Source organism: Chaetodon trifascialis, chromosome 3 (genome assembly GCF_039877785.1).
Source record: "Chaetodon trifascialis isolate fChaTrf1 chromosome 3, fChaTrf1.hap1, whole genome shotgun sequence".
Classification (NCBI taxonomy): Eukaryota; Metazoa; Chordata; class Actinopteri; order Chaetodontiformes; family Chaetodontidae; genus Chaetodon; species Chaetodon trifascialis.
In genome coordinates, this window is record NC_092058.1 from 15,736,634 (window position 1) to 15,750,428 (window position 13,795).

Genomic DNA, 13,795 nt, shown 5'->3' on the forward strand with positions numbered 1-13,795 from the left:
TTCCTTATGTTCTGCTGTCCAGGCGTGTTTCATGTGTGAAGCGTTGACAGGACATGATGTAATCTTGCAATCAGTCGGGGTTAGACAAGTCTAAACAAAATCATAGGTTACTATTCACTCACATAAGATTTAGAATAGAGGAATGTGATCACCAAACATGGTAATGGTTGTCTACTGTGATGTATGAAGGTAAAAGGTGTTTGGCTTATGAAACTGCACAAAAGTGCCGTTTTCCACAGTCTGAAATAATAGTTTACAATGGTGAGGAGTGGCACAGTGATATCAAGTAGGGCTGCAACAGACATCACAATGTTATTTCATTATCGATTAATATATTTTCTATATATAATATTTCTTTATTAATCAATCAGTGATAGTGAAAAATAATGAAAAATCCCATTACATCTTCCCCTGCTCTGAATTTCAAAAATCCCTTTTTTGTCTGCCTACACAAGACAAAGAAAAGCACGAAATCCTTGAAAAACACTTGAAAAATTACTCAAACAATTTTCAAATAGCTGCAAGTTATTTGTTTTGTCGATACTATTCTGCAGTATATGGTATTATAACCTGTAATGTAAAATTTAAACAGCACTTTTGTTCAACAGTTCACAATGCAAGAGTCACAAGCGCATCTCACCACTCTTCATCCATAACTGCATCTGTTGTTCCTATAGTGCAGTGAGTGCTGGCATGTGGGCTGAAAGCAACAAAGTGTATAATATTTCAACCAGAAGACGGCAGTTCTCACACCAACTTAACCAGTGCTATTGTTACAATAAAGCTGTGAAAGTGAACGAACTCAATCAATGAATTCCTGAGAGGTGCTGAAAATTAAAACATGCTTTTTAAAGGTGAAAGAGGTGTGAGACGCAATTTACATGAAATGCAAATGTTACGTGTATTATCATGGAAAACCTTACATATGCAAATAGGAAACATTTCGATCCAAGCAGCTCCATGCCTGCTCCTTCAGTAGAGTAGGCTTACCCATAATGGCCCAGATCTCATTGTCCTCTGCAGACAGAGCGATGAGATGGACTGTATATGAAAAAGATCACCGTGGCAACAGGAGCCCCAGTTTGAGAAGCTGGGATGGTGGAGGCTGAGGCCTGGCCTAATCAATGCCTCACTGTCTCAGTAAATCTTATAGGAGAGGGAACTTTAATCCATGAAATAGCTGACCAAATCATTACCGACTTACAAATATGAAGGAACGGGGAGAGGAGCAAGAAATAATGGATCAGATTTGGTGGGAAGGAGTAAAAACACAGAGGTCACTTCAGAGGTAATGTGTTAAGCATTGAAGCACTTCCCCTCTATTACATAAAAAAAAAAAAAATAAGATTACAAGTTCATTGCCATGTTGGTGCCATTACTCAGCTGTAATACCCACTACACACTAGAAAGTAAAAGATTGACCTGAATATTACCACCCCCATGAAAGATATAAACATGAACTGTAGAATTAGCAAGCTAACTATCCAGCTTAGGGTCTAAATTGCATGCTAACCCGCTAACAATAGCATATATTAGCACGTTTACATAACAATCACTGGATGCTAACACTGTGGGATGTTTAACAGGCCAGAATTTGGGATCTTAGCATGACATAAATTTTAGCATTTCTCAAACTATACGGCTAAAGCTAGCAAGAATTTGGTCCTTGCTTTGTGAGGTATTTCGTCAAACACCGAAGTGTCAGGCAGTAGAAATGTTAACCCGGTGGTGGAATTAGAACAAACGTGGCAACCCTAGAGCTGTTGAGATATACTGTAATACATATAGTTATATCACAATCATTTTTTTTAGAAGTGTTGGGCTAATGGAGATATTGTCACCCTCCCCTGACCAACCAATATAACTTCTCTCCACTTGCATCATATCCAGTTCCTGATTTCTGAAGGTAAAATTTGACAATACAGTAAGGACACTAGGACCCTGTGGAGACAGCAGCTCTGGTCCTGTTTCTCACTGCCTCCTGCTCCATCTCTGCAGTCACTGAGTGTGAGTGGAGGGGGAAAGCAGAGAGTGAGCTGGTCTCTTTGCAAGCATTTACATCAGCATCGTTTCAGACAAATCTCTGCTGCCACAGCTGAAGTCATCCAGGGAGGAGGATGCAAAAGGCAGATCAAGGGATGGGAAGAGAAACAGACTTGTGTAGTGGGAAGCACCTCAACAGCATTCACAAGGTATGGTGATTGATGTCCACTGTGTACCTCAGCAGTGGGAGCTACACCAGGTTTTCATCCTCAGAGACCAAAGCAGCAGACAGCTTCATCAGGGAACACTCTGATTCAGGTATATAATGCTCTCTGCCTTGTCCTCTCTATCTCTTCCCCACGCTCCCGGATTCTCACCACATTTTCTCGCCTGTTCTCACCCTCTTCCTCTAATCTGCTGATTATGTACTGCTGAGTGCAATGCTAAATCTAATTCAGTTGTAATGTGATATACAGAATGTGGGCCTTGCTTTATACAGTGAGTGTAATGCATTCATGATTAATATATAAATGTGTAGGCGGTAAGACATGACTAAACCAGGCAGGAGGGTTAAACTGAATTGGGAGTACCCCTATGTGTGATTTAGAGATGTTGCTCACTGAGGGCAGTCATTCATAGGTGATGAGAGGGGTTGGAGCTCAATTTTTTACCCAGGTTCGTACTATTATCACTGTAGACAGGAGGCAGAACATCCCGGGCTTTTGTTACATCAGTGGCAGAGAGCATTCACAGCAGTAAGCAACTGGATTTCCTTGATGTGATACATACATACAGCAGCAGCCACCCATGTCTGTTCGTTGTGTGTAATAGCTGGGCACAGTTAATATGCAGCCTCCACAGCCTATGAAGGTTTTCCATTTGAAATACTAAACACATAGTGGCACACATGCTATCGTAGTTCATGTATGCAAGCAAAATCATGCAGTACATTGAATCTCAGACCTGCATGCTGGGAACACATTGGCAACACCTTCCAGAAATCTGCTTTCTTTTTAGGATACACAGTCAGTTTAGAACCTGGGCATACATATTCAACAAGAGCTCTGGCAGCAGGTGTAGATGTGATGGGAAAGGGCTATTACCTGATAGGACTGGTTTGGGGTATTAGTATGCATTCATGCATTGACAGGATGTGTGCTTGAAAAGTATTAAACACCTGCAGACTGAATTTGCCTTTTTACCGTAATATTAGTAAAAGTGTAAAGAAGGAGGTCTGATTATACACACGTGCTGTGGGCATCATGAGTCGGTTGTGGATTTATGAATTATAATCTGTTCAACTCTTTCGCATGATGTTTCATGATTGTTGAATTCATTGTTCTCCTTCAGTTTTCTCAGCAAGTAGCTAAAAAGGTACCAAATAAGGGATTGCATAAAAACTCAGGTGATTCACAGTTTATTTCCATCTGTCTTTCTCTCTTGTGTTTAGGGTGTGTTGTCGCCAACAGCGGACATGAAGACTTTTTAAATGGACAGGAATCGTAAAATCTGAACCTCCTGAAGATCACAGCATCGTCCCTCCAACTACAAGGCAGCTGTTGACCTCATTTTCAAGTCGCTGTTTTCTGGCCGTACTTCCTGGCTTTGAAGGATGGGTGATGGGCCTGTGACTGATCCTGCCTGCCTGCCTCATCCCACCCTTCAATGGAGCCAATGTGGAACTCCTCCCACCCACCTCCACAGCTCATGTCCAATGTGTCTGCCTCCTCTCTGCCTGAGGGCTGGGCTCTGTCCCAGTCGCTAGCCCTGCTGGCCATGCTGCTCATGGATCTGCTGGCTGTGGTGGGTAATGTGGCTGTCATGGCGGTCATTGCCAAGGCCCCACAGCTCCACAAGTTTGCCTTTGTCTTCCACCTGTGCGTGGTGGACCTGCTGGCAGCCCTGGTGCTGATGCCCCTTGGCATGCTCTCAAGCCGAGCCTTCTTTGGGGAGGCCCTGTGCCGGAGCTACCTCTTTCTCAGTGTGTGCCTGGTTAGTGCTGCCATCCTCTCTATCTCCGTCATCAATGTGGAGCGTTACTACTACATCATACACCCTATGCGCTATGAAGTAAAGATGACTGTCGGTCTGGTGGCATCAGTGCTGGTGGGGATTTGGGTCAAAGCCCTGGCCATGTCTGCTCTGCCGTTGCTCGCTTGGTTCCTACAAGGTGGAAGAATTCCTCTTCTGGAGAGTAGTGGGGTTGGGGGAGGAGGAGTAGGGGCTGTTCCATCTCCCCCTGCTCAGGGTCACAGGCGCTGCTCACTACATTGGACAGGAGGAGGGTCAAACCGCTTGGCCTTCATGGTCCTGTTTACTCTGGTGTATTTCCTCTGTCCACTACTGGTTATTCTTGTTGTGTACTGCAATATGTTCAAAGTGGCTCGGGTAGCAGCCATGCAACACGGGCCTCTGCCCACCTGGATGGACACTCCTCGGCGGCAGCGTTCAGAATCGCTCAGCAGCCGTTCCACGATGGTAACCAGCTCTGGGACGGGGACTGGGACAGGCAGAGCGACCCCACAGCGGCCCTTTGGAGGCGGAAAGGCTGCAGCAGTGTTAGCAGCAGTAGGTGGGCAATTCCTTTGTTGCTGGCTGCCCTACTTTACTTTCCACCTGTATTCAGCACTGGCTGCCAGCCCTCCAGCTACATTAGCTTCTTTGGAGGAGGTGGTCACATGGATTGGCTACTTCTGCTTCACCTCCAATCCCTTCTTCTATGGTTGTCTCAACCGACAGATCCGGGAGGAGCTGGGCAAGCATCTGCCTTGTCTGTTTCGTCGAGCAGGGGTTGAGATGGAGGACAGACTGCCCAGCCGTGAAGGATCTATAGAGGAGAATTTCCTTCAGTTTCTTCAGGGCACTGGCTGCAACTTGGATCCTCAAAACTCTCACAGCACCTCCAGTCCTAAAGGGGAGGCCTGCTGCCCTGTGGCTCAGTCCCAGCCACTGGAGCCAGTGCAGCCCATACCGATTGATTTCCGCATCCCTGGACAAATTGCAGAAGAGACTTCAGAATTTACTGAGAGTGAACAGCCGAAAAACAACCATATATATACAGACAATTAAGATTTCAACAGCTTTATTCCCTGAAAATAAGACACAATTGGATCATTCAGATATAAATTGTTTAGGGAGTCATTTCAGTGAAAACACGTTGCTCTGTTTCTACCGAAAGCTTTCCAACAGTTCATTTAAATGAACATGTACCTTTGAATCATTGCACTTTGCCTCATCAGATTTCATCCTCAGTGACGATGATACGATCACATGCAGTTGTTTGAGATGCATTTCAAACTGTTGTTGTGAACAGGGAAATTACGGCTAGATTTGAAAACATTCCACACAACCGCTCAGCTCTGTACAGTTAATGACTCAGTGAATTAATGTTGATGTAACTTGTTAAAGCCTTTTTTTTTTTTAAATAAAAAAATAACATTAATTATATGTTTGATTCTACGAAGGTGACTGAATCGTTTTCAGTGTTGGATGTTTTTGAATATCCCTTTTGATCTCAAATTAGGGAGCACTTGCTGAAATACACTGGCTCCCTCTCAGTTAATTACTTTATTGTTGTGCAGTAAAGCTCTGCTATTAGACGAACTGCCTTTGGTATTCAGACATGATGATGATTAAATGGGTCCACACTCCAACTGATACTGTATTTGTAACTGCCAAATCAATCATTTTTGACACCTGGTAAGTTGATTCTCTTTGAAAAGAGTTTTGTAAATGACTGCAAGAAAAGTCATGTCAAAGAAGACAGCAATAAAATACATAAAATTGTGAGTATTTCTGGGATCCATTGAGGGAAAAGCACTGCTGTCACTTTTGATCAGCGGTTGGCTTTCATCAGTTATAATGTCACTCTTAACCCTTATGCCAGTCTGATTCTAATGGAGTAGGAGGCGTACATGTCGTGGCATAACTCTCATGGAATTGCTAAGAGTTGTTTACAGATAACCATTTGAATTTTGTTCTCCTTTCCTTGGTGCTTGTTCAAACACACCTTTTCTTTTGACCTCCTAAAAAGCAAGCCAGACCTGTTGTGACTCGCTTTAGATTGACTTTATTTTAACTCATCTGAACGGGTCACCCAGCTTTCTGCCATGTGATGTATTTATCAGTGTATTTGGATATAGATATTAAAAATCAGCATTCTCTCGATGAACTGCATTACATTCACATATGTTTCTACTTCTTACATTTGTTAAATGTACTCAACTGTGTGTTACTTTTAGTAAATTTGTATGAGTTCTGGGTTGTGTATTTCACTCAACACCCCCATTTTTCTTTTCATTCGTGAGTTTGAGTTTGAATTTCATTACAAGGAGGCTGATGTATTTTGACACATATGCAGTAACTGCTCTTTGTTTGGAGATTTTTAGACTTGAAGGAGAATACATTTAGATTTTTGTTTGACTACCCTGCTCATCAGGGGGTTTTACCTCACATGCAGGACAAAACAAACATTATTTTACAGTCCTGCAGTTCTATGTCAAAATGACTTCTGCAGCACACTCTACTCTGATGTTGCAAGGAGACTCAAGCAGGTGTGATTTTCTCCAAGAGGTATTTATTAGACGTGAGGGTGCAGAAGTTTTTCGGCTTGATTTTGACAATAAGAGTAGTATTTTCTAGCAAAATATTAGGGATGAATATGATGAACTTTATGTGGAAATGTTTGACTGAAATAACAGATTCTTTCTTACCAAATGTGGATACAGGGTTTATAAGATATTTTTTCCAAAGGTTGTTTTTGAGTGACAATGCCAATCCAAAATCAAAAGCTTGTTGAGCTTAATATCTTCTTTGCATCACGTCTAAATATCCCAAACTGTGAATGATGTTGAATGTTTGTGTTAGGATTTTCACTTGATTTTTAAGCTGTGATTAAAATAAAAGAATGACTTCCACTGTACTGCAATGATATGAATGTGTGTAGAAAAATACATGGCTACAAGTTGAGTGCAAGATACTGTTGTAATAAAGAGTTTCTATGTTTGTAAAACACTTTGGATGTATTCTCATAATTTCACCGACAGTTTGGGGTTGCTGTCACATATACGCTTAAGTGATACCAAATACATGCCCAGTATTTAGGGTTTTAGGGCTCCTTTTACTCCACATCTCAGTGCTCTGTTTCTGTATGCTTGTGCTCTCTGATTCAATGTGTGGCTTAATCTATCTGCTTTACTTTGATATCCATTGCAAGGGGTGGGGTGGGGGGAGGATAAAGTTCAAACACTTTGACCTTAAGGTAACATTTCAACTTCAAAGCCAAAGCCAGTGGTATGACCTTCATCACAAAGAAAATATAACTGTCAATAGATAGGCAGATAGATCGATAGATAGGTGTAAATGTAAAGAAAAAAAATAGTAGAAATACTCAATATAAACAAATGCATCTTGCTGCTGTTCCATGCTGTGTTTCACTTGGAAGATGCGAGTGTGCGACAGGCCTCACACCTCAACATGGACCTCAGTCAAACCGCCCCCGGCTTCGCCAGGCTCTGCCATCCCCATGGCAATTATTACCTAGTGACATTTCTCAGAGCTGTAGTGGGCGGGAGGAGGAGCTTGCTCTATTGGGAATCCAACAAGACACCCTTATCTGTGACTCCTAAAATAAATTCTCCAGACTAAACCAGAGCTGACATTTTTTTTTTTTTTCATAATCTTGGGATTGCTTGTGTGAGCATCTCCGACTGTAAATAACTCTCTGGCTCTGCTGCTGTTCAGAGCAAGCTTTGATTATTTCTCTGTGATCTTGGATTGCTTTACCTTAATGTTTTCAAATGTAAACTTCAGTATTATATTCTGATACAGATTGCGTCTTCTGATAATCTAGATTCAAAATCTATTATTTCATACTGTGTGAAATGTTTGTGTGGATAATTTTTGTTGATCACTGCTATAAAAAAGAAGTACTGAAGCTGATGGCACACAATTCTTTATATTAAAATCAATTTAACCTGATAGCTTGGGAATGCAAATGCAAAGCAAAAGCCTAAACTACTGTTGAAAACATGCGTCTCATGTACAGTATGTGTAACTGAAAACTGAAAGAAAAAAACACGACTGTAAGAACAACAGAAGTTGCAAAGTGTGAGTATACATAACATTAGTATTCATTTGGAGTTGTGTTTGTTGCCACCTGATGAATGTAAGTCCCATATTCACTCTCCTTTTAGCTCTGGTTTGGTCTCCACTAATTCCTGAGGGACACATTAGATGCTTCACTATGTTCACCTGCTATTTGCTAACTTTGTGTGTCTGCTGTTTGGTGTTGCAGAGTGTGTTTATCAAAGGTTTTCAAAACAGCTGCTGCTGCATCTGGAAGTAACACAGATGATCGAGGAGAGACTGAACCAGAACAGCAAAGTTCAGGTTCAGAAAACCAAAACAATGAACTGAAAGATTTGTGTAGCACCTTTCATACAAAAAAAACATGCTCAAATTCTTCATGGGTCATGTCATTATTTTCACATCTTTCACACTATGCATAGTCATTTGGCACATTTTTAATACAAAAATCTTGAATCAACATACACGACATAAGATATGTCAGGGTAAGGTTTTGTGCCACTATCAAGAGGACATATGGTTATACTGTGTAATGCTGTTAGCCATATGGGGGATACAGCAGCAGACAAGATCTGGTTTCAAATGAGCATTTTTGGGAGATTGTGAACAGCAGTCCTCAATGTATTCTGCTGCCACTAAACGTGGAGGGCCCAGCTGTTGTCTCAAAATCTTTAGTTTAGTAGTAATTGTTATTGAACCTGACGTGCAAGGGCCATATTATAGCCGAACAAACCCAAAAAGTTGACTCCAGATGGATGTCAGTGCTTCAGATCATGTTTCCTGCCCATGGTGATCAAGCGGAAGTGAGAGCAGATGGACAAGAGGACTGCAGCCGGATTCTGTGGCAGAAACACAGACAAGAAGAGCAAGAAAACAGCAGTATCATTTGTTTGTTTGCAACAACTTTCCAGGCACATTGTCAACATTTCACAAAATGAGATACCATTTATAAGAGGGACAACAAGCAGCCAAGGAAGGAGAAGTGAGAGGGCAGAAGAGGAAATAAGATCTGCTGGATGATGTAAAATTGAGAGAGGAATAAAACTGTCAGACACGTGAACATACAAATATAAACAGGCAAAATTGTTTAAACATTTTTAAGACAATAAGGCAAATGCAGCCACTGATACTTCAATAATGTGATTTTCAATATAGTAATCTTTGAGTATATTAATGCAGTGTTCCTGACATACCACGCATTAGTTTACTAGTAATGATGTTAGCATGGGCTTGTTACATGCTAAGCAGCTTCACAAAACCTGTAATATTAGACAAAATTGAGATTGTAAATAACAACATATGTCAACATCGTAACATGATCATATTATAACAGGATCTACTAAGTTATCATTATACATCTTATCTTATCTGTTGATTTCAATAAAGATCAAAGGTTATGTATTCACAAGCGACATGCATGACTAAATGAAATGTTGGACTTCAGTCTTGAAAGCTCTGTGTCAGCACATGCTGTTCTGCTGAGGTATGTGTTCCCATCTTTACTATAAGTGTCTTGCAGCCTTGCCCTTTGCTTTGGCAAACAGCCTGTTGGTTGTTGAATTGAACAGACAAACTATACTATGTGAGATACTTTAGCTCTACTAGAGTAATTTCATTTCCTGATACTTTCTACTTCTACTTCTATATCTACTTCTACTATATTTTAGAGGAAACTACTGTAATTTTCCATCCACTGCTTTTATCTGGCACTACATTTATTGCAGTTTAGAATTTAAAAACATTTATTAAGCATATTAAATACAATTCATTGTTATGCAGTAAAGTAAACTAAGAAAGAGCACATAAAACAGCCAAAATTAGCTCTACCTTGAGGAGCAACATTAAGATTCTGCTTACATGTTCAATCAGTAATATTAACCCATTATTAGATGACAATTTGCTGTAACACTGATAGAACCATTCTTTCTGCATTATAAGTACTTTTACTTTAAATCCAGTAAAGAAGCAGTGAATCCTTTTACTAAGGTAAAAGTAGTCAATATCAGTGTCAGTACTCAAGTAAAAGAACAAAAGTATTGAAAAGCATATAAATTACCTAAAGTGAAGTTACGCATTATGCAGAATGGATCATGTGACAATAAGATGTATTATATTACTGGATAAATACTGATGTTGCAGCTGATAAAGATGGAGCTGAGCTAACTTTAACAACTTTATATTCTGTTTGGAAGTTAACTTTCACCGAGGGACCAATAGAGTCTTTATCCTTAATAATGCATCACAATTTATTTGCTGATTAGATTTTGTATTTGTCTGCATCGTAACAGAAGTTATCAAATAAATATAGTGCAATAAAAAGTACACTCTTTGCCTTTTCATTGTAGTGGAGTAAAGGCGTAAAGTAGCAAAAAATGGAAACACTCAAGTAAAGTACAAGTAGGTTTCCTCAAAATAAAGTAGGCTGCGGTACTTGAGTAAATGTACTCTAGCAGGGGTAGTTACTTTCCACTACTGGTTTAATACATGGTAACACACAGTGAGCCAAACTGTAGTTTAATGTCTCCATATTCAGCTCAGCTTGTGGTTTAAAGTGACAGTTATCTGTGTCACTTTGCTGCTTCTCACTTCCAACAAGCTGAATGAGCAATGAGCTTCCTGGACAGTAAGCCTGAGGAAACCTGTCTGTGTTTGTCTTCTGTGTCAGGCGACATTTCAACCACTTCACGGTCAAAGCGAGCGGCTCCTTTAAAACTAAAACTTCGTCCTTCTTTTGAGGAAACTGCATTCACGTCAGAACAAAAACAGACCTGGTCAAAGAAAGGTGAAGAAAACCTCAGGTAAATAACTATTCGCTTGTTTGAATTAACATTTTGTTATCCTGTCAGTTTAGGTGTAACGTTCGAAGTTATGGACGAGTTTAACCCTTTCACTGACTGCTCACCTGAAATTACAGCTCGGTGTTAGAGGTGACTGACGTTAGTTGACTTCGTGGTGAAAAGTTAATTAGTCAGTGAGGAAGCGAAAAGCACGTTTTAATGTTACATATGTGAAGCTTTCACTTGAGCAAACTTTTATTAGATAACGCAGCTGTCCAGGTGTCGCTGTCTGTTAGCTTATCAGCTAGCTAGCTTAGCTAACCACTGTCATTTTAACGTCGCGTGCTATGTTGCTGTGTGTTTGCTGCAGGGAATTTCCTGTCTCGTGCTACAGTCTAACGTTCCCTCAACTCCTCGTGGGTCCTCAACAATGTCAGGTGGTAAGTGTGCAAGCAGCGCAAACATCTGTCACGAGCCATTCAGGACAAGTGCTTACGAGGTTACATCAAACCAAGTTTCACATATGGGACGTTTAAAACGTTTTAAGCCAGCTGTTTACCTCCAGCAGCTCTACAGTTCTTTCATGTCAGTAAGTCAGAAGCATTCATTAAGAACTTTGTTGTTTTAGTTATATTTAGCTTTTAAAGCTACATCCTGTTAATCTGTAGGCTACAACATATGACACACTTTCCTTGGATAAGAAAAAAAAAACAATTTATTTAAAGTAAATATTACTATGTTTGTAAGTACAGATATTTTAACATCAATGCTACATGTGTCATTTCGGAGACTACTCTGGGTAACAAACAGGGGGGGCTGTGGCTCTGGAGGTAGAGCAGTTGTCCACCTATCTGGAGCTCTGTGGTTCGATCCCTGGCCAGGCAGTTCACAAGCTGAGGTATCCTTGGGCAAGATATTGAACCCCAAAACTGCTCCTGATGCTGTGCCATTAGTGTGTGAATTCATATGTAGGTCGCTTTGGATAAAAGCATCTGCCAAATGACTAATTGTAATTGTAACAATGGCCATGGTGGCATCCCATGGTGGCATCCCAACATAACTGTCCCATGACAACATCCTATCAATACCCCCCCCCCACACACACACACACAAAAAAAGCTCTGTGTTGTAACATGCTAAAACAATCCTGGCTTTCCTGCTTTCCTCATGCATAGGGTTGGCAACATCAGCCTTTGGATACAAGCTGTATGGAATCTGCTTGGTGAAAATTATGCTTTGTTCAGTTGGGTTTGATGGCATTTTACTGGCATGAAAGGGAAGAGAGAACCCTCTGTGTTTTGTGTTTTTTTTGGTGTATGGCCTCTGCAAACAAAATGCTGAATTCCATACGCTTTGCTCTGAAGGAGTGAAAAAAAGCAGCCAGTGATATGCACAGTGGTCTCATTTTTAGCGAGGGTGTGTTGACAGAAAGCTTGACTAAGCAGCAGAGAGCAAAGAGACAACCAAAGGATTAGCAAGAGCTACCCGGCTGACTGTTTCTCCTGTTTCCAGGTGAGAGAATGAGAATGTGATTTGGTTTGAGCAAAATGTCTGTTCATGGGGGTTTTTAAGATTTTTGTTTCAGGCAAAAGTAGGTCTCTGTTTTTTAGCCTTTGCTGCTGCTGCACCAGATGGTGAATGTCAGCTCACTCAAAAACTGGGTCAGATTTCAGAAAAGGCTGTAACAAGATTTTTATTTCAGCCTGGCAAAGGTAAACCTTGACTTCTTCCACTTTTGTTGGTCACCACCAGAATCTGTCTTGGAAGCATGTTGTTATCCAGCTCATTTAACAGACTGGTTGAATTTTAGTTGTGTGATTGCTGAACATGCAGGTCTGTGTTGTTTGAACAGGTTTGTGAGTTTAGTCTTTGTTTTAGCTAAATTGCACACTGATTCTAACAAAACATAACTTGTAGATTGTGTTTCAGTTTTAGAGATCAGTCTGATAGGTTTGAGCGTTTGGGGGTTTGTTCTCTGGTACATTTGAATTTCTAAGTGTATGATCCACATTTCACCTGTATTTTTGATATTTTGTTCAGAGTTGATCAGGTTCAGTCAAAGCATTAATGTCAGAGGCCAGTTTAATTGAAAACGCTGTAAGCATAATCCTGCAGTTACAAAGTGTTTTCATTTATGATGTATTAATTTATTTGCTGCTTTAAGAATAATCCCCATACTCAGAGGGGACTGACATGTTTTTCTGTCACTGCATAAAACATTTATACCACTAGATGGAGATCTTTACTCTTTTTTGTATCTCTCCAGCTCTGGCTACACTGTAAGTGATAGAATCCCAAAGTACTGAGGTGCACTATAAGGCCAATATCAGAGAGTCAGTCAACAGTCAGTGTCAGTCATCTTCAGTAAGTTTTTGAATATATGTACACTGATATGTGACATTGCAAATCCTGAATCAGAAATAGTTTTAATGAACCATTTTGGGTGTATTTAGTGTCTGCCCTGGGAAGTCAAGAAAGGTTTATCATTTTGAAAGCTAAGTTAGAGGTAACATGCATTTATCGTGTTTGTGTATTTTCTTTAAAATATGTACATGTATGCTGAACAACAACTTTAACTTTGTCGTTACTGTGCGGGTCAGAGATGAGTGTGTCCATCACATGAAGTGTCAATAAAGTAAACTGCTGCTAAAACAAACAAACAAACAAATAACCCACAGCTTTACTTGTTTTTCTTGCTCAGGCTCAGCTGTTTTGGCTTGTGTGATTATTACACTTATTTAAAATGTATAATAATTAATGCTCCTAAACTGCAGGAACTCACAGAAGCGAAACTTGTGCACATACTCGTCACTGGTTGCATTACTGGCCCTTGCTGGGCATTGGTTGTCACTATTTATAATACTTGATGTCGGGCGGGCCTGTGCTGTGTGTGTTCAGGCTGTCTGTCTCCCCTCAGAAATTTCCAGCAAAGAAGATTGAGAGTTCAT

At 40.5% G+C, this 13,795-nt stretch overlaps 1 protein-coding gene across 1 annotated transcript; it reads left to right on the forward strand.

Annotated features, from left to right (window-relative positions):
• Window positions 1–1,996: 1,996 nt before the first annotated feature.
• LOC139328567 (G-protein coupled receptor 61-like) lies at window positions 1,997–5,400 on the forward strand. The gene is made up of 2 exons (XM_070958354.1): window positions 1,997–2,301; window positions 3,434–5,400. Exon 2 carries the CDS (start codon window positions 3,649–3,651, stop codon window positions 5,050–5,052), a length of 1,404 nt encoding a protein of 467 aa, XP_070814455.1. The 5' UTR covers window positions 1,997–2,301; window positions 3,434–3,648; the 3' UTR covers window positions 5,053–5,400.
• The last annotated feature ends 8,395 nt before the right edge of the window (window positions 5,401–13,795 follow it).